The sequence below is a fragment of the Mercenaria mercenaria genome, chromosome 17 (genome assembly GCF_021730395.1).
Source record: "Mercenaria mercenaria strain notata chromosome 17, MADL_Memer_1, whole genome shotgun sequence".
In the NCBI taxonomy this organism is placed as follows: Eukaryota; Metazoa; Mollusca; class Bivalvia; order Venerida; family Veneridae; genus Mercenaria; species Mercenaria mercenaria.
Window position 1 is genome coordinate 45,980,493 of NC_069377.1, and position 22,973 is coordinate 46,003,465.

The window sequence follows — 22,973 nt, forward strand, 5'->3', positions numbered from 1 at the left end:
CAGTATTTGGCTGAGGAAAGGTGTGAAAAAACTGTTAACTCTTGTTAAACTATGCAGCTTGGACTGGTGACTGTGGAGAGAATTAAAATCAAAAGGGCCATGATGGCCCTATATTGCTCACCTGTTATCATTGCATTTGAGGACAAGAAGGTCCTCAGAAAAAATATCTAAGTCCAAAGGATAGGAAAAACAAAGCGAAAAAATTTAACCAAAAAGAAAAAAAAAATCTTATAAAGTATAGAAATGTCAAAATAAACCTAAAAATTGGAGGTACCATCCATGTTGTACCACAGAAAAGTGGTTTCAGTTTTTCCCTACAGCCAATAATGAAAAAGTTACTAAAAATAAGCTATTTATAGCAACGTAAAAGGGAAGTAATTAAAAAAAAATATTGTAAGTGAACAAAAGAAGGATCTGCCAAATAAATCTGTTGACATAAATGAAATTTCAGATCAGTATCTTCATTAGTTATGGAGATATACCCATTTTAATTTGAAATAAAGGGAGGTAATTTGACATAAAATCAGTTCATAGTTATCTACCCTGATTGTCTCAGTCCAACTAATAACAAGAATAAAATTTCAAATAAGTTCTATAAGTACTTACTGATATAAATCCATTTTGATTACAATCAGGGGAGGTAATCAGATATAAAATAACTCTGGAACCTATGATTGGATCTGATTTGTCATGGAATCCAAGATTTATTGTTGTTGAAGATATTTTAGAAGTTTGTATCAAATAAAACCATAAATGAAGTCTCCATATGGCTGCAAAAGCCAAAATAGCCAATTTGGGACCTTTAAGGGGCCATAACTTTGGAACCCATAAAGGAATCTGGCCAGTTGAAGAAAGGAAGCAAGATCTTGTGGTGGTACAAGTTGTGTGCAACTTTGGTTAAAATCAAATCATAAATGAAGCTGCTATTGTGCAGACAAGGTCAAAATAGCTAATTTTGACCCTTTCAGGGGCCATAACTCTGGAACCCATTAAGGGATCTGGCCGGTTCAATTAAGGAATCAAGATCTTATGGTGACACAAGTTTTGTGCAAGTTTGATTAAATTCAAATCATAAATGAAGCTGCTATTGTGCAGACAAGGTCAAAATAGCTAATTCTGGCCCTTTCAGGGGCCATAACTCTGGAACCCATAAAGGAATCTGGCCAGTTCAAGAAAGGAACCAAGATCTTATGGTGATACAAATTGTGTGCCAGTTTGGTTAAAATCAAATCATAAATGAAACTGCTATTGTGCAGACAAGGTCAAAATAGCTAATTCTGGCCCTTTCAGGGGCCATAACTCTGGAACCCATAAGGGAATCTGGCCAGTTCAAGAAAGGAACCAAGACCTTATGGTGATACAAATTGTGTGCCAGTTTGGTAAAAATCAAATCCTTAAAAAGCTGCTACTGCGCAGACAAAGTCAAAATAAATAGTTTTGGCCCTTTCAGGGGCCATAACTCTGGAACCCATTATGGGATCTGACCAGTTTAAGAAAGGAACCGAGATCTTATGGTGATACAAGTTGTGTGCAAGTTTGGTTAAAACTAGAGCTATCACTAAAGGTGATGAATGTACCCCCGCATGCACTGACACAGTACATTGCAATTTGACGCACACAAGACTGCATAATTATGTGGACTGTATGTATATAGACTGTATGTATACAGTATAGTAACAAAAAACAAAGTCCCATAACTATGCAGAATATTTATCTAAAAGAATGTAACATGCACCATGCACAACTATGGTTGGTACTGATCACTTGTGTGAAGTTTCATTAAATTGTGTGCAAGCGTTTGGTAGATCAGGCACGCACAAGATTGCATATGCAGACTGTATGTACATAGTATGTTAACAAGAAAGAAAGTCCCATAACTCTGCAATTTTTGTCGCTGAAAGAACCTAACATGCCCCATGCACAACTACTGTTGTTACTGATCAGTTGTGTGAAGTTTCATTAAATTGTGTCAAGGGGATGAGGAGAGATGCTGCCCACAAGATTGTGTCTATGTCTATAGTATAGTAACAAAAAAAACAAAGTCCCATAACTCTGGAAAAAAAATTTCTGAAAGAACCTAACATGCCCCATGCACAACTACTGCTGTTACTGATCACTTGTGTGAAGTTTCATTAAAATGTGTCAAGGTGATGAGGAGAGATGGTGCGCACAAGATTGTGTCTATGTATATAGTAAAGTAACAAAAAACAAAGTCCCATAACTCTGCAAAAAAATTTTCTAAAAGAACCTAACATGCCCTATGCACAACTACTGTTGGTACAGATCACTTGTATGAAGTTTCATTAAATTGTGTCCAGGGAATGAGGAGAGATGGTGCGCACAAGATTGTGTCTATGTATATAGTACAGTAACAAAAAAACAAAGTCCCATAACTCTGCAAATTGTTTTTCTAAAAAAACCTAACATGCCCCATGCACAACTACTGTTGGTACTGATCACTTGTGTGAAGTTTCATCAAATTCTGTCAAGGGGATAAGGAGAGATGGTGCGCACAAGATTGCGTCTATGGACAGACAGACAGACAACCTGAAACCAGTATACCCCCCCTTACAACTTTGTTGTCGGGGGGGGGGGGGAGTACAATAAAATCATAAATGAAACCACTATCTGCAGACAAGAAATTGTTGACGCATGCATGGACGGACTGACGACGGATGAAGGGTGATCACAAAAGCTCATCTTGTCACTATGTGACAGGTGAGCTAAAAATTGGTCATGGAAAATATGAGCTGGCAATTAATGAAATGTGGAAATGTACCTTACTCAAGGTGACCATAATGACAGGTGGCCGGAACTGAACATGCAAACATGGAGAAAGGAATTTGTTATTGCAAAAAACATACACAAGTGCATTCTTCAATGTCAAGGAAAAACTGACTTTTTGTCTGATCTCAAATTTTTCCTATTTATGAAATTAGATATCAACTGGACACAGAATGTCACTGCTTCCATAATCCCTTCCAAATGTTTGAACACTGGCTTGGAATCTAGGAAGCTGTCACACAGCATTGTTAAGTAAATTAAGGGAATGTTCTCCTGTATTAATATAACATAACGCTAAAATAAAACCATTGGTATTTTTGAGTATTTCTGTGATATTCTATTAATGTATTAGATTTAAAAAATCAAAAGGAAATACACATGGTTCATTTCTCCTTTTTCATTTCATTTCAGTCCTTTGGGGATCTTAAAATGGTTTTGTTATGAACTCCAATATTAAATTGATTTTTGTCAATATCATAATGAAAGGAAACAATTATTTCTGTTTTACCAGTACTCTGCTTGCAGGAAGAGTTCACAATAGGACTGATGTACAGGAAAACATCAGAAGTGTGTTTGAATGGATTTCATATGGATAAGTTTGCTTGACAGAATGTTACAGATACCCTTCCACCTCACAAGATGTTACAGATACCTCACTGGATGTTACAGATACCCTTCCACCTTACAGGATGTTGCAGATGCCCATCCACTTCACATAATGTTACATTATATTACAGGTACCCTTCCACCTCACAAGATGTTGCAGATGCCCATCCACTTCACATAATGTTACATTATATTACAGGTACCCTTCCACCTCACAAGATGTTACAGATACCCACTGTGTTACGACCTTCACCTCACATGTTCAGTGCCATCACTCATATGTACAGTATAATACGACCTCTCCACCTCACATAATATAATAGATGCCCACACCCACTTAAATTATGTTACAGATATCCCTCCACTCTACATGATGTTACAAATGCCCCTCCATCTCACATATTACACATATCCCTTTACCATATATAATTTACAGATGCCCTTTCACCGCATAAGATGTTACAGATAACCCTTCATCTTATTTAAGGTTAAGATGTACTGCAAACTCACATGATGCTGAATATTTCCAGTATGACAAACCTTGAACCTTCCATAACCAAGTTAAATGGTTTCCTCCGAGAGCAAGAAATGCTTATAAGAATTTCGGCATCTTTATCCGTGAGAGAATTTTCAAAATCAGACCATTATTGAAAAAGATGCATCAATTTGGAATTTATGAAAATGGCTGAGCCATATCTAGTGTTTACGACCTCATATACACACTGCTGAATAATTATTTAGCCAAACTTCTTTTCATTAGATGAATTTCTACAGTTTCTTAAGCTGTAAATCATGACATTTTCTTTCATTCTACTTGGGAAAGAAAACAAAATCATTTCCAAAATTAAAGAAATACAGTTGAAATGAATATCTTAAAACAAATTTAATCATTCATTTTGTTTTTCGTTGCCATAGAAACTAAATGGATACCATTTTATTAAATACTGAAATGTTCATAACTTCTGTTTTTGAGGAAAGAATGCATATTGTGAACAGTACTGCCTTTCCCCTTAAGGATTTACTGAAAAAGGAACACAATTTCACTAACATCCCTGATGGGCATGTAGTTCAAACTCTATGACATTTTTAACTTCTTGGCTTAAAAGTCCATATCTGACTTAAGACTTTGAATAGGCCAAGCTTGTAAAGACATGAAGAATCTGAAAGAATATTATGCTAAATGTTTATGAAATGAATATTTGGTAATTTTACTAAAGTGGGAACACTGAAGATACAGGCCCTGGTTCCTACCAGCAATTACCTCTAGAACTTGTGGAATGGTGCACTGAAAATCATCGGTAAGTCGATTGGAAGCCCGTATTTGTAGAATGTATTCATTATGTGCGTTGTGAAATTCATGCCTAAGTCCTTCACGATTGTCCAAGCTACCGCAGTTCTTAAAGGCTCCATAAGCATCCATATAAGTCTGCTCCTTCTGTCAAAAAAAAAATACTCAAAACAATTATTTTTAATCCAGAAGACTTTATAACTCAATACAGAAAATAATATAACATTCATGCTAGTGCTGTATTAGCTAATTTCAAATTTGCAGACAGATGGACATGTGAATGCAAAATGGTCATGAGTGAAGCGTGAATTCTTCATTGCACAAATACTTTATTTTATGCATAGTATAGAAGCTCTATTTAAAATAAGGCTTATTAATCCCTAAAGAATATCTGCCTTTCAAAAGAAAAACTTCTAATCAAACATTTTGCATGTACTTAAAAAAGCATGTATAGGAATTTTCAAGACGTATTTTCTACACCAAAAATTGCATTCATTAAAGGCTGCTTAAACAGAATTCAAACTTTCAGGAATTAAAACAGACAGTCCCTCATTTTTATCAGATACCTCATACATATGTACACTTGAAACCCTTTATAACACTATTCGATATACTGAGGTATTCGGTATAATGCGGTGAGCTTTTGGCTCCCGAATTTTCGGGGAAAAAAAACAAAACAAAAAACGAGTCCGGGGATGTTATTTAATTTGATCATAACCAGTGTTAAAATTACATGTACCTGTGTACTTTAACACCTTTGCCATGACAACGGTGACAAAAAAATCAATAATCGTCTGCTAGCTTACTTGTTTGCATAACGCCTTTGTTAAATTTTGAATACATGTAGACATGTGAAAATTAGGCAATCAGTACCGTGTCAAAATTAGATTGTTTGCATAGCAAGCGTGTAACATTGATTAGTCAACTATCAAACCGTTTAAGTTTGCACCAATTAAGCGGACGACACGAAAATTTGAGTGAATAAAAAAATCAAACAACATGCCCAGTTTTGTAATAAATTGCAGCCATTTTCTGTAATCATCCCATTCAGTACATCGGAAATGATGAAGATTCGATGCACTGAAAGCCATATACATGTATTCAAAATTAATTTGAAATTAATTTTAAATTTAAAACTGTCCGCGTTTTTTTCTCGTCTTTTATTTCTATCAGTTTAAAACCCCTGCAGCTACACAACTGCATTGTAATTTTCACGACCGCGTGCTTCTCACACAGCGTTATATGTTTGTTTACTTCCGGGATACACAATTCTAACTTTCTTTTAGAATCACGACGAAATGGGAAGCTGACACAGCATTATAATTCTTTAAATGTATTTTCCAGTAGCATATAAGATTAATAAATGTCCCGTTTATACTCTTAGAATTTGTTATATAACAAGCAGCGTTCAAAATATGTCTAATGCATTATGGGTGGGTAGGGTATTGCATATACGGCCAACCCATGTTATAAATTAACCCCGCTAGATCCGTGAGTTTCAAACCTTGGACCCCAACGACAGCGTTATAAAGGGGTCCCAGTGTATTTGAGCCACACCATGAGAAAACCAACATATTTGCGACCAGCATGGATCCAGACCAGCCTGCACATCTGCGCAGTCTGGTCAGGATCCATGCTGTGCACTAACGGTTTCTCTAATTGCAACAGGCTTTGAAAGCAAACAGCATGGATGCATGCTGGTCACAAATGCACTATGTTGGTTTTCTCATGGTGCGGCTCATTTGTCAAAAAGAAACAAGGAGATTTCACATTCATACCTCCTGGAACTCATTCTCTGACTGATGTAACATGTCTTCGAAGTTTTCTCGAAATGCCTGCAGTTTTTGGGCCTGGCTCTTCTTGTACTTTGATACCTCATGTAACGGTTCACTGACATTCTTTATTAAGAGTCCAGCTGCATCTAGATGGGCCTGAAAATACATGTTTCCATTTTCTTTACATAAAGAATTTTACTTATTTCAGAACTTGAAGAATCTTGACAAAGGGAAGCCTGGCTCTTCTTGTACTTTGATACCTCGTGTAACGGTTCACTGACATTCTTTATTAAGAGTCCAGCTGCATCTAGATGGGCCTGAAAATACATGTTTCCATTTTATTTACATAAAGAATTTTACTTATTTCAGAACTTAAAGAATCTTGACAAAGGGAAGCAAAAGCATTTAATGACAACTTTCACACAAAAAATTTACTGCAAAGTTTTGTCTTCAGTTGGCTAAAATTAAATATTTCACGAAAGCTTTATCTGAAAAAAATGTCAATTTAGTCAGATCCCAGCATTGTATTTGGATAATTAGGTTTTAGTCAGTTAAAAGATTAATGTTTCCAAGTTTAACATCATTCTGATTATTTACATTCAGTTGTGTTACTTGGCACTTAATACAATTTAGATTTTCCACAGTTGTGTTTTTTTGTAGCAGATAATAATTATGAAATGAAGTATTCTCTGAAAATTCTTCTAGTGTAATAGTACAAAATGCACATTTCTCCTAGACAATTGAGCGGCGCCATGAGAAAACCAACATAGTGGCTTTGGGACCAGCATGGATCCAGACCAGCCTGCGCATCCGCGCAGTCTGGTCAGGATCCATGCTGTTCGCTAATGGTTTCTCATAATTGCAATAAGCTTTGAAAGCGAACAGCATGGATCATGACCAGACTGCGTGGATGCGCAGGCTGGTCTGGATCCATGCTGGTCGCAAAGCCACTTTGTTGGTTTTCTCATGGCACGACTCAATTTATTTCTTTTCCTCAAACAAATAATCAGAACGATTAAACTTGAAATGTCAATTGCTTTTAAATGTTAGCTTTCATTTCCTGAAGCAGCAATAAAACAGATTGTTTTGTGGCTTTAATACATCAACTCTCTACGAAGTGCATTTCTAATACAGTCTAGACTGTCAAAGTGACCCCCATGAATTAGAAGACTCTCTTTATTAAATGACATTATTTTCATCCTGCCAAACGCAATTTCCTATTTAAATTAGCTGAATTAAAAGACATCCCTGTCTGACGCAACAAGGGACCATACTTTTCCTGTCCAGAAGTTCCTGTTTGTATTGAATGACTTTCCAGTCAGTCCCTCAATCTACCATTGAGGAAAATAACTGTGCTTGACTAATGTCTAGTGAGACTTCATCAGTCATTTTGGTCAATATGGTGGAGGAAAATGGGAAAATAATTGTTCAAACTCTATATAACAATTATTCTGAATGAAAGGAAGTTTGATATTCCTGATTTCCAAAGAGCGATGTAGATTTTGATCAGTAAGATGAATGTCCAGTTGTTGCTATTGGGCTTGCCATCCTTCCAGTTGGTTGGCAGTTCTGGGTTAGTCATCCTTCTGTTGAGCTGGTGTAAATGCAATCGGTCCCTCTCCTGCTTTTGGGTTGGTAAGAGAAAGATAAAGAAAATTTATGCAATTCATCCCCAATCGGGTTGGTCTGACTCTTTCCAACCCTCTGTATTTACTCCGTTTTGCTTCTTCAAATGTCTTTTTTGAGACATGAAATTCTTACACTGCCATTGTATAAATAAACACAATGCTTTATAGAAACAGCTCAAGGAAAGGAAGAAAGATTAGGACTCTTTATACCGGGACTATTTGTAACTAGACTTGTGTATATAGGTTTACATCTGAAAGGGCTCGAGGACTGGAAGAAAGATTAGGACCATTTATACCTGGACAATCTGTAACTAGACCATGTACAGGCTTACATTTGAAAGGGCTGGAGGATTGGAAGAAAGATTGGGACTATTTATATCTGGACTACTTCTGATTAGATGGACTACTTGTGATGAGACCTGTGAAAGGGCAGAAAGATGAGAAGAAAGACTGGTACTATTTATTTTTGGACTACTCCCCAGTTATAACTACACCTGTATAGACTTACAGCTGAAAGGGAGAAAGATTGGTACTATTTTTTTTTGGACTATACTTATTACTATACCTGTATAGACTTACAGCTGTAAGGGCAGAAAGATGGGAATAAAGATTGGTACTATTTATTTTTGGACTGCTTCCCAGTTATTACTATGCCTGTATAGACTTACAACTGAAAGGGCAGAAAGATGGGAAGAAAGGTTGGTACTACAGTCGAGACTGCCTTAACGACCCCCTGAGTTTAGCGACTCCCTGTCATATGCGACCCTATTTTATGCTCCGGACACAATTTACTATTAAAAGAGTCTGAATTAAGCAACCCCCTGCCTTAAGCGACAAGCGACTGTGAAATTAGGCTCCCGAATCGATTATTAGACCGTTTTCAGCGACTTTGAGATGCTCCCTCGCAAGATTTTACGCAACAGAGTTACCGTTCGTTATCTCGCGTGTAGTTGTTTGAGGCGAGAACTTATTTGTTTACAAAAAATGGCCGATGAAAAACATAAAAAAGAACTGTTTTGATATTAGAACAGCGTGTTAAGGCACTTGAATTGCTCGATTGAGGAAAACAAGCGTATAAAGTTGCTGAAGAATTCGGACTCGGTGCATAAATTAACAATGTTTCTGGTGACACAAAAAGATGGCGGTATTTAACAGGAAACAACGAAGTAAACACCATTTTAAAGATGCAGTCAATAAACGGATAAATGTCAATGAACCATTAATGCACAAAGAAATAAATATCATAAACCTCAGTGTGTAAAAAAGTTCTAATGGAACATTTATATTTTACTGCTTCCCTTTATATTCTTCCCAGATCATGAGCTTCAACTTGTTTTATCAACATCATACGAATAATAATAATAATAATAATAATAATAATAACGACTTTATTTTATGTGGATAACATATTCGGTGTTTAACCAATTTTCATATGGTCCACATGATGCAAATTATTTTAAATTTATATTTTATCAATATGCAATTAAAGAAATAGTATTTAAACATTTTCACGCCTACCTTAAACAAGAGGACCATGATGGTCCTGAATCGCTCACCTCTTCCCACATGACCCAGTTTTGAGTACGACATCGTTTTTTCTATTATTTGACATAGTGACCTAGTTTTTGAGCCCATGTGACCCAGTTTTGAACTTGACCTAGATATTATCAAGATAAAAATTCTGACCAATTTTCATGAAGATCCATTGAAAAATATGGTCTCTAGGATGTCACAAGGTTTTTCTATTATTTGACCTATTGACCTAGTTTTCAAAGGTACGTGACCCTGTTTTAAACTTTACCTAGATATCATCAAGGTGAACATTCTCACTAATTTTCATGAATATCTCATGAAAAATATGGCCTCTAGAGGTCACAAGGTTTTTCTATTTTTATACCTACTGGCCTAGTTTCTGACCGCACGTGACTCAGTTTCGAAATTGACCTAGATAGCATCAAGGTGAACATTCAAATCAATTTTCATGAAGATCCATTGAAAAATATGGCCTCTAGAGAGGTCAAAAGATTTTAATAATTTTAGATCTACTGACCTAGTTTTTGACCGCAGTTGACCCAGTGTCAAACTTGATCTAGATATCATCAAGATGAACATTCAGACCAACTTTCATACAGATCCCATGAAAAGTATGGCCTCTAGAGAGGTCACAAGGTTTTTTTATTATTTGCTCTACTGACCTAGTTTTTTAAGGCATGTGACCCAGTTTCAAACCTGACCTAGATATCATCAAGGTGAACATTCTGACTAATTTTTGTGGAGATCCATTCACAAGTATGGCCTCTAGAGAGGTCACAAGGTTTTTCTATTTTTAGACCTACTGACCTAGTTTTTGACTGCAGATGACCGTGTTTCGAACTTGACCTAGATATCATCAAGATGAACATTCAGACCAACTTTCATACAGATCCCATGAAAAATATGGCCTCTAGAGAGGTCACAAGGTTTTTCTATTATTTGACCTACTGACCTAGATTTTGAAGGCATGTGACCCAGTTTCGAACTTGACCTAGATATCATCAAGGTGAACGTTCTGACCAATTTTCATGAAGATCTTGTGAAATATATGACCTCTAGAGAGGTCACAAGGTTTTTCTATTTTAAGACCTACTGACCTAGTTTTTGACCGCACGTGACCCAGTTTCGAACTTGACCTAGATATCATCAAATTGAACATTCAGACCAATTTTCATACAGATCCCATGAAAAATATGGCCTTTAGAGAGGTCACAAGGTTTTCCTATTATTTGACCTACTGACCTAGATTTTGATGGCACGTGACCCAGTTTCAAACTTGACCTAGATATCATCAAGGTGAGCTTTCTGACCAACTTTCATGAAGATCTTGTGAAATATATGGCCTCTAATGAGGTCACAAGGTTTTTCTATTTTTAGACCTACTGACCTAGTTTTTGATGGCATGTGACCCAGTTTCGAACTTGACCTAGATATCATCAAGGTGAACATTCTGATCAATTTTCATGAAGATCTTGTGAAATATATGGCCTCTAGAGAGGTCACAAGGTTTTTCTATTTTTAGACTTACTGACCTAGTTTTTGAAGGCACGTGACCCAGTTTCGAACTTGACCTAGATATCATCAAGATGAACATTCTGACCAACTTTCATAAAGATCACATGAAAAATGTGATCTCTAGAGTGGTCACAAGCAAAAGTTTACGGACGGACGCACGGACGGACGACGGACACTGTGCGATCACAAAAGCTCACCTTGTCACTTTGTGACAGGTGAGCTAAAAAGAGGCCTATATATAAGTATCCGTTATACATGTACTTTAACTGGAAAAATATATGAAACCAGCGTCATCCATTTAAGTGAGACTGTTTTAAGAGACTCCCTGTTATATGTGACCTTTTTTGCTGCTTCCCAAAGTCGGTCTCTTAAAACAGCCTCGACTGTATTTATTTTTGGACTACTTATTATTATATATCTGAAAGGACAGAAAGATGGAAAGAAAGATTGGTACTATTTATTTTTGGACTACTTATTATTATTATACATCTGAAAGGACAGAAAGATGGAAAGAAAGATTGGTACTATTTATTTTTGGACTACTTATTATTATTATACATCTGAAAGGACAGAAAGATGGAAAGAAAGATTGGTACTATTTATCTTTGGACTAATTATTATTATACGTCTGAAAGGACAGAAAGATGGAAAGAAAGATTGGTACTATTTATTTTTGGACTACTTATTATTATTATACGTCTGAAAGGACAGAAAGTTTGAAAGAAAGATTGGTACTATTTATTTTTGGACTACTTATTACTACACCTGTATAGACTTTCATCTGAAAGGGCAGAAAGATTAGATGGGAAGAGAGATTGAAAATTCGAATTTAACTACTTGTGACTCAACCTTTGATTTGGTAGTGCTTTGACCTCAAAAAATACTGATCTCTGATAGTGAACATTCTTGATTAATCCTCATTTAGCCTGTGATGCAGCTGTTTCAAATGCATGATTTAAACAACATCATTGCATCCAATGCTGCAATAATTCCATGGTAACCACAGCAGTTGCTCTTAAACATCAAAGCCTGTAGCTGATTATATTGGCTAAATCAAATCAGTGTAAAATCATTAAATCTAATGCATAATGCAGGACAATTTTAATTGGAAAAATAGCACCACCAGTAATTAGGCCACCAGAAAATAATTATTTTACAACACAAAATTGTTTTACTGTCAAAATATTAATGAATAATATATGCAGTTATGACTAACTTGTATATAATGCTACAAAAGCCTATTGTAAAAGTTGATACTCTCTTTAAAGTACACTGTCTTGTTTTTCAGATTGGTTCAGAGTAAATGTTAGATTGGCATGACAAAAATCAGTGCAAACCCCTAGCTAATTAGTGTATTAAAGCATTAAGCCTTTTAGCCACTTTCGCATGGCCTAGACTCGACTAGATGCTGTAGTGGCTCAAACTTAGGCCTAAATTAAAATTAAGTTTGTTTGACCTTTACCGACCCAGTATTTTTACAGTGGTAGGTAGGTAATTAATTTTATTATATTTTATTTTTCTAAATGTTTGTTGTCTCAGTAATAAAGTCTATTTATTTAAATACCTATTGCTTATAGATAATCTCTGAAGATGCTCTGTTAAATGTTTGCTTGCAATATATAAACCCCTATAGCCCTATTCATGCACACTCAATATGGGCACAGACTTAATTTGAACATAATTCACATTGAACATAGTTCACCAAGTCTTTGAGTATCTTTCATGTCTACACTTTTTCTTTATATATATATCAAAAGTGTTTTCATGATTGTTTTCACTACATCTGCGCTTAAATGTACAAGCCCCATGTGGTTCTGGGACGACCTGTGTATGAAAAGAATTGGAACCACTGCCTTACCCTTGCATGATCCTAAGAGGCGACTAATAGGGTCTTAACACTCGATTTTGCAGTAACTTTGTGATTCCAGCAGGTATGTAAATTTTGATTCCATACCTCATGTTTTTATTTCGATGTAAATGAGATGTGGAACCAAAATTTGTAGTCCTGTTTGGCGCCATATAACCTATACTGTGTTGGTGCGCCGTAAAACCCAAATAAATAAATTAATTAAAAGTACAAAACAATATAGTCACGAAAATACGCGATATTTGGCATCTAAACACACTATTAAATTACAGCTTATTTCCAACAAGTGTTTGATGCTTAATTCAATAGCTAATAACTTTTTATGAGTTTTAAAAGGTTTTTACAATGGTTATGGCAGTATCCAAGCAAAAGTGATGATTTTTTAGCTTCAAGCTACTTGCACTTATTGGTCATGTTACTAAGAACAGAAACAAGATTGGGTTTTCCGACATCAGACAGTTATTATGCCATTGTCCTGGCAAAAGAAGTATAAGATTTTTATAGCTCTTTGTTCTGGCATAACAAAATTAAAATATTTAAACTATCTAGCCTGTAATATTTCAACACATTTACGCTCTTGTCAATTTCTTGAAATTCGAAAACTGAGATTTTCTCACTTCGAACAAATGCATTTCAAAACGATATCTGATTAAAGACATTTTGAAATCAACAAGTCAGTTTATAATATATTTTCACAGATTATTAAATTTCCCACCACTCGCCTGTCAATTGCCGCAATACTGTCACTGTTATGAAAGCAGTATTATGTACAGCAAATTTCAAATATAATTTAACACATAGTAGACAAATAATATTCTCATGTACACTATGTTTCCTTTGTAATCAATCATATTTGTTCTTCTTAAATTTCCTTTTCACAGCAGACATTTTTTCACTGTATTTTTGCAATCTCCACCATCACCATCTAGTTGCTCTCCATAATGACTGCATCGATAGTATTAATTATCAAAGTCTAGCCCCTACCATATTTTCCAAAAGTGTTAGGACTAGTTATTTTCACTTTCTAAAGACTTATTTCCCGAAAAATGATTATTTTTTGTAAAGTGTCCTAAAATATGGACACAATAATCATAATCCACCCAATGTTGAAAGCGAAATAAAAAGCGTAAACGATTATCGGTAATTATTCTGTTGATAAACTTAGTCATTGTCGTTGTTTTCATCATTAATTAACAACCCCTTCGAAGAGCTAAAAGAAGTGTGTCGGTATCATGGCATCTGAAGTGGAGATCAAAGCGGTATAGTAGCCCGAGATTGTCATGGAATTACGTCATGTTTCGCGCCATATGACACATCACTGTTTGATCGTACCGCCTCAGTTCTTTAAATTAATCAATAAAAAAGTTTCTTCTTTAATTTGTTAAAGCGAATTCAATATCCTGTATAAATTGACAGGTAAATGTGTCAAACGATAATTGTGGATATCCTACTTCTGTGAGCTATTTTGCCGCACTAACATAAATCTGTTTGCCAAAAATCGTTTTACGCCATGTATTTAAATTGCTGACGCTTTTTCATTATTTAAGATTTTTTTATTCTGTTTTTTTTGTACTTTCTGGTCAAAAGTCTGAACTTTATGCCCATAGAATTTATCATTTATTAACCCTTAGAAAGAAATAAATAATTAAGATCGCACTGTTTGAACTAAATTTAAATTTGACCGTTTTTGTAGAATTTTGCCTACATTCCTGTCGATATCTTATTAAAATCGTTACAGAATTCAAACTATATTACTTCTTAAGCAGTGCTGAAAATATTGATGCGATAATAACAAAAAATGAATGCACTACGCGCGTTTCTTGTGTATGTGTAAACAAATGTAACGTCGAGCTATGGAAATTAGATATTACGATAGGTCGCACGTGCTCGTGGAATGGAAAATTACCGGCATGATGTTTTGGTATACTTTACGTTTCGCGGGTAAATTAGATACTAGATTTGTAAAATTGTGTCCTTTTGTCAGATTGCCTTCCGGTTATAAGCGGTTTGAATGTCGTCTGCATCCTATGACCTTAGGCAACGTTATCGGCAAAGTTGACACGTTTTCGGAATACACGAAATAATAAACAGTCCGCTTTATCGATTTTCTACTAGCTGACCACGGGTTACTTTCTCACTTGCCATAAATATTTATGCATTTGTTCAATGAAATAATCGCCAGTTTCAAGCACCAAAATCAGTTTTCCCTCCGATAAGAAAATAAAAATATTTTTTTTCTCTGGAATGCAATAAAATTATTTGAGTCGGGGCAATTTTATCGGGTCGGTAGGTAAAGGTCAAACAAACTTAATTTTATTTTAAGCCTAAGTGGTACCAGTTGGCTTTTATGTGACATCAACATAATTTAGATCATATCACAACTTTTCAGCTTTGATGGCCCGAGACTTTAGTCATATTTCAGACAAAAGCAAGAATTTGGATGGAACCATTAACCTTTGTTTCAACGCAAGAAGAACTAGAAAATGCTTTTGTAAAAAAGCGCATGTCTCCCCCAATGCAAAGTCCTATAGGCAAGAAGTCAATAGGGGTCAGGAGTGAAAGTCAAAGAGACACTGATGGTTGGCTGCAATAGGGATCATCTACTTGGCATGTCCAGTCATCCCGCTAAATTTCAACACTCTTGGCCTAGTGGTTCTCAAGTCACTGTTCAGGCTCCTGTGACCTTGACCTTTGATCAAGTGACCTCAAAATAAATAGGGGTCATCTACTCTGCATGTCCAATCATCCTATTCAGTTTCAACATTGTAGGTCAAGTAGTTCTCAAGTTATTTCCAAAAAATGATTTTACATGAACAGGCCACTGTGACCTTGACTTTTAATAGACTGACCCCAAAATCAATAGGGGTCATCTACTCTGCATGTTCAATCATCCTATGAAGTTTCAACATTCTGGGTCAAGTGGTTGTCAAGTTATTGATCGGAACTGGTTATCAATGTTCAGGCCCCTGTGACCTTGACCTTTAACAGAGTGACCCCAAAAACAATAGGGGTCATTTATTCTGCATGAACAATCATCCTATGAAGTTTCAACATTCTGGGTCGAGAGGTTCTTAAGTTATTGATTGGAAATGGTTTTCCATGTTCAAGCCCCTGTGGCCTTGACCTTTAACAGAGTGACCCTAAAACTGTTAGGGGTCATCTACCCTGCATGACCAATCATCCTATGAAGTTTCATCATTCTGGGTCAAGTGGTTCTCAAGTTACTGACCGGAAATGGTTTTCAATGTTCAGGCCCCTGTGACCTTGACCTTTAATGGAGTGACCCCAAAATCAATAGGGGTCATCTACTCTTTATGACTAATCATCCTATGAAGTTTCAACATTCTGGGTCAAGTGGTTCTCTAGTTATTGATCGGAAATGGTTTTCCATGTTCAGGCCCCTGTGATCTTGACCTTTGACAGAGTGACCCCAAAATCAATAGGGGTCATCTACTCTTCATGACCAATCATCCTATTAAGTTTCAACATTCTCGGTCAAGTGGTTCTCTAGTTATTGATCGGAAATGGTTTTCAATGTTCAGGCCCCTGTGACCTTGACCTTTGACGGAGTGACCCCAAAAACAATAGGGGTCGTCTACTCCAGCAGCCCTACAACCGTATGAAGTTTGAAGGTTCTAGGTCAAATGGTTCTCCAGTTATTGCTCGGAAATGAAGTGTGACGTACGGACGGACGGACGGACGGAAGGACGGACAGGGCAAAAACAATATGTCTCCTGGGGGAGACATAATTATAGACCTAGAAACTGTTTCAAAACAGGGGCCATTAGCCAAGAGTGACATTAGCCCCTTTATCTCCAAATACTGCATGTTTACTATGGTAGGGTAATCAATCTGCACTATTCCTGGGTAAAAGTTGTTTTCAGAAAAGGATGTACTAAATAAGACTTTTTTTTCTCATCATTCATTCATTAACTTGAAAGGAAAATGATATAATTACATCTGTACATCCATGATAACAGATCAGAATGGAAAACACCACCTTTATTGCTACTGTTTGCAATTTTCATAATCTTTACTCATTTTGTTAACAGCTATTAGCTATAAACAAGTCATCTAATGGTTTATCACAGAGTAATGTTCTAAAAACCATGGTGCAGTTCTAAAAACCTGACATTTTATCAATATTTAAATGGCCATAAGCATTCTCATATGGAAAACTGCAGAATGCATTAAATTCAATTTCAAACAGTTATTTTGAACTTTCTGTTACTAAATAAAATGCCTCACCAAGAATCAATGTTACCCCTGAGCAAGATCTAGCACATTCCCTAAAAAATGTATGTTCCATTACAGAGTCAGTGTATATTTCTTAAAACGTGGGTGGATGAAATACATGTGGTGCAGGGTTAGCATGTTCCTTAAATAGTGGATGGAATGAAGGAATGTGGTACAGCTAGCATATTCAGATGGAATGATCGAGTGTGGTGCAGAGTTAGCACATTTCCTCAGAACTGGAATTTTATTGTCATGTAAATAATTTGAACAGACTGTCCAATCCATATTATATTCATTTTCCAGCTGATCTAGGATTTTTTAAACAAGATCTTGGTTTCATAGCCTCGTTCAACTTCTGTAATTATGTTCAAAGCCAACGCCAATTAGTTTTTCACCAAGTATTTAAAATCTTTCCAAATGAAATAGAGACCTGAGGAAAAATGTCATTAGCAGTACAAATTTTTAAAGGACTTTTACACACATAATCACCATCCCTTTAGGGATGTAACTATGTTTTTTTTTTAAAAAAAGGAGAGGGTACAAGACACTCTAGAAAAGAGATGATTTTTATTTCTTTCAAAGTACAACAGAGTTACGGTTCCTGGGCATTGGACAGGTAAATTAATGCCATCCTTTGTGCAAGAGATAGATTTCACGTTTTGAAAATGGGGCATAATTCAATCCTTGGGAAGAACAATGCTGGAAATGGTTCTTACACCAGATGACTCTGTATCCCATTTGACTCAGCTTTCATTAAAACAAAGTAACATTCTGACCATGATTTGTGTAAATCAGGTAGAACATCTTAACCAAGTTTTCTACATTTTGACCTACTGACCTAATTTTTGACGCAAGATAAATAAGACTCCAACTTGACCCAGATTTCATAAACAAAGTTTCATGAAGATCAGTCATTTTAAATATGGCCTCCAGTGTGTAAACATGATATATATCTGCCTAGTGACCTAGTTTTTTTACCTCAGCTAACCCAGTTTGAAACCTGATCTAGATAAAATAGTCAACAATATTCTGACAAAGTTTTATGTAGATCGGGTAAGAAATGTGTCACTAGGTCATTCTATTTATTATTAAACCTACTGACATAGTTTTTTACCCCAGGTGATCAAGTTACAAATTCGTCTTGGGGAGGACCCAACTCTACTGGTAAACTGTACCACTGTCCTCTGTCATTGTTTTAAGGTCCAACAAAGTCCTTACGGGACTGGGGATGGGGATCTGGACGGGGGTTAGGGATAATAAAGCTTGAATTACATTCTTGGGAACTGTCCTATTTCTTTGGTTTTATTACAGCACACAAAGTTTTGTGGTTTTGGCTAAAAATGGCTACTTCATGTAGATATGAATTAGTAGATGTCAAGTTTTGAACATAAAATGAATAGGAAATTAGTCCATCATAAATATTAATGATTTTTCATGTTAGCCTTAACTGACAAAGCAGCAACTATATGCTCCACTAACCTTGTTTTTTTTGTGTTTTTTTGAAATTTTGAAAGTGTACAAAATGTTAAATCAGCTAACACTCACAGTGGCACTGGAGTACCAATCCTGTAAAATTACCATGAGAATATTATTAAAATGACATTGTGATACAAGTCAACACGGGCAGGAATCCGACTAGATTATTGTCACACTTCTTCCAACACCTCCGATGAGGTATTATTCGGTAGGACAGACAAATCCCCTGATAGGACAATTTTGTACAGACAAAATTCACCCTGAAGCTTCAGTTTTCATAAGAAATTTCCACTTGAAATTGTTTACTTGAAGGAACAATGATGAAGAGAAGCGTAAACAATGAAATACAGTACAAAAAATGCAGACTATCCTCTGGCATATTGTACTTTTTCTGCTTTTGTCTCTCATCTGAAATTTGTTAAGTAGTCTTACATTTTATACCACACACTGTGGGCATGATAATATTTATATATATCTATCATATCTATTGCAATCAGGGATATCTTCCAAACTTAAATCTGAGCCACAAGTATGAACAAGCATTACCAACTAATGTACCATCAGATCTGACGCGATTCCGTAAAAATGTGAATATGTCTGTTGATGGAAATCTCTTAAAATAATTCCGGAAATAATAAAAATGTACTCCATCTGTCTTTTACCTTATATATTTGCTATCTTTTTTAATTCCAATTTGATAGTAATCTTTCCTCGAATAGTTTAGGTTGCTAATTTTGAACCACTTACCCCTGACTGCAAAGGATTACAATGTACAGTTGAAACTTTTTTGCAATTTTTTTTGTGTAATAGAAATATTGTCCTACCCATGATTTTCTAAGTCTAAAAAGGGCCATCATTCTTGCAAAAAGCAGGTTAGAGTTATGTTTCTTGATGTTCAGTGTCCACTTATGATGGTGAAAAACTGTTGCAAGTTTTAAAGCAATAGCTTTGATAGTTTATGAGAAAAATTGACTTAAACATAATACTCAACCAAGAAAATTATTTTCTAAGTCCAAAAAGGGCAATAATTACTGCAAAAAGCAGGATGGAGTTATGTTGCTTGCTGTACAGGGTCAGCTTATGATGGTGAACAAGTGTTGCAAGTTTCAAAGCAATAGCTTTGATAGTTTAAGAGAAAAAGTTGACCTAAACATAAAACTTAACCAAGAAATCTGATATTTTCTAAGTCCAAAAGGGGCCATAAATCTTGCAAAAAGCAGGATGGAGTTATGTTTCTTGCTGTACAGGGTCAACTTATGATGGTGAACAAGTGTTGCAAGTTATAAAGCAATAGCTTCGATAGTTTAGGATAAAAGCTGACCTAAACATAAAACTTAACCAAGAAAACTGATTTTCTAAGTCCAAAAGGGGCAATAAATCTTGCAAAAAGCAAGATGGAGTTATGTTTCTTGATGTACAGGGTCTGCTTATGATGGTGAACAAGTATTCCAAGTTTCAAAGCAATAGCTTTGATAGTTTAGAAGAAAAGTTGACCTAAACATAAAACTTAACCAAGAAATCTGATATTTTCTAAGTACAAAAGGGGCCATAAATCTTGCAAAAAGCAAGATGGAGTTATGTTTCTTGCTATACAGGGTCAGCTTATGATGGTGAACAAGTATTCCAAGTTTCAAAGCAATAGCTTTGATAGTTTAAGAGAAAAGGTGACCTAAACATAAAACTTAACCAGGCAACGCCGACGCCGACGCCGACAACCGCTCAAGTGATGACAATAACTCATCATTTTTTTTCAAAAAATCAGATGAGCTAAAAAAAAGTCCTCTGTCGAAAAATCTTTGACATTCAATATCGAGTCGCCCATAAATACTCTTCAAACATAATTTTCATAGTTGTCTATAATCTCTAGCTTGTTTATCGAGAGATACACGCCTGAGGCATTAATTATCTTACCACCTACTGTCACCATCTGCAAACAATTAACCATTTAATCTTACCCGTAGGCAATTGTAAACATGTGCATGCGAGATTTTAGACTGATTCAATAACATCAAAGCCACTGATCCGTAGTTTTTCGAAACAATATGTAAACCAGTCTTAAAATTACGTCATTTTACCGCCACCTGCCAAAATGTACTTCCGTTTTCGCTGACCTCAATATTTATCGGGAAACATTCTTTTCCAATATTTATCGAGCCATCAGAGGATGAGACAGGTTAGTGCTAACATCGAGTTTATGTTTCTCAATTTAAATACTTGCACAACATGCAAAAAATCAACAATGACTTAACAAAATTGGCGAGTTAATGTCAGACTACACAGAATTTCGGACAAACATGAATTTGGATAAGTGAATTTTATGAAATAAATTGCAATTCATACTGCCCGAATAATTGACTGCCATTCCTTTGTGATATTGTCATGTTGCAATAATTAACGGGAGAAGGATTCCCAGGTTAAATACATGTAGTTTTAATCTAAATATGGACAATCCAGCAAAAGAACGACTTTCATTTTTGTTTTAACAACTTCATTTATGAAAAGAAATAACTTCCCTTAAAAGACTGTTTTGACATGATATCTCCGCAATCTTTTGAGTTTTGTATGCTTAAACATGTCAAAAAGATCACTCTCTCCAGATGCAGAAGCATCAACACATAAAGCAAAAACAAAGTTCCTGGTTCAATGTTTCATGGAATTCTGAATTTCCTTGGATTAAGTTAAGTGCTATAAGTAATAATCATGCATTCTGTACACAACTGTTGGCTCCACTCATCAATTAACTTGGATGATTTTTTCATGACAACAGCTATTTAGCGCGTAAAAAATGAGGGAATAAAAGTCTCCCTTATTTTTACCCAAATCTCCCTTAAAAAAAGCCCTGCTGAGGCAAATCTCCCTTATTGACCGTCTGAAAATATGGCATGTATGACTGCTGGGTTCTTTATTCAGCAAATAACCTTTTAAATAGATTAATTTCATGTGTTTCTTGAGTGTAAGATGTAAAGCATGATATTTTCCTTCATTATAGTTGGAAGAAGTAGAAAATTCATTTAACAGAAATAAGTAAATACAGTTCAACTATGTATCTAGAAATTTAAAAAATCCACCATTTTGTTTTTGTTGCCATGGAAACAAAATGGCCACCATTTTTATCAACTATTTAAATGCTCATAACTTTTTCATTTTTAAGGCGATTTTGAAAATTCTTTCACTTCTTTAAATGATTTTTAAAAAATCCTAGCAGCTGGAATTAACATAATCAAGGCCTGAAGGGCCGGAGTCGGCTAATGATTGATGTACTGACAGTATAGTCTACCAGTTTCAGTTTGTTTTTAGTTTTTTTTCTTAAAATTTCATAACACAGCTCGATATTTACCCAAAATATTATATCCGGATACGATTACACTTTTCTCCAGTTTCAACAATATATTTTACAAATTGTGATGATACGGAGACATTTAGCAGCAATTGGCAGTATCTGACATTGAAGTTTACGGTTAAATTACCTCTTATTTAAATCTTTTCATAAAAAAGTTGTTTCGTTTTGTGAAAGCAGCCAAACATAGACGATCTACTTTCGATTTAAAAAACTACAAGAAAATACAATTTAATGTTTCCCCGATTTGTTTATTTCTCGAAAAATAAGAATTAAAATCATTTTTAATATCAGTAGTAACTAAACAAACCAGTAAGAGCTTCTTCTTCCGATAATTTATCAGTTTACTGACTGCAAAATTCAACCCACGCAAAGTTTATAGAAATCATACGATGCGTGTATACGTTCAATGTGGGAGAATTAAGGCTAATCGGCTATGTTACCTAACGCATCCAGACGATTCAGATTTTGTTTTTAAAAAAGCATTGTGTGCGTTTCTGTAATTTTATATACGTTTTTATACGCTTAGAAATTATAAGACATGCGTATTTGCATTATTTCTATCCGTAATTTACGCTAATATGCATCTTATCTGGAGCCCTGTGGAACTATTTTTTGTCTTTCGCTGGATGTTACGCAAGCTTTGTAATGCACATTTATGCTTAATGAGTTACATTCGAGTATTGCACAATTACAAGTCATAAATATGACAGATTACATCGTATATTGGTCATAGCAAAGGGAATTGACACAACTTAACTTCATTCATGCAGTGAACTGTTTGAAATTTGAGAAATCTAATGGAACTACATCCCTTCACGTGTTATTTGGTCCATTTAGAGAATCGCTGAACAGCAAGGACTCGTCAAAAGGCTTTCAGCCTTTAGCTGACTCAAAAACAACATTGCCTTTCCCTTTAAAAATGACT

At 35.5% G+C, this 22,973-nt stretch overlaps 1 protein-coding gene across 1 annotated transcript in view; it reads right to left on the reverse strand.

Annotated features, from left to right (window-relative positions):
• Positions 1-22,973, reverse strand: part of LOC123535752 (uncharacterized) — a 394,656-nt gene that overhangs the window by 248,441 nt on the left and 123,242 nt on the right. The window contains exons 5-6 of the mRNA XM_053528064.1: positions 6,457-6,609; positions 4,652-4,825 (exon numbers count right to left, since the gene is read on the reverse strand). Of these exons, the coding sequence (XP_053384039.1) occupies positions 4,652-4,825; positions 6,457-6,609 (327 nt within the window). The remainder of the gene's footprint in view (positions 1-4,651; positions 4,826-6,456; positions 6,610-22,973) is intronic.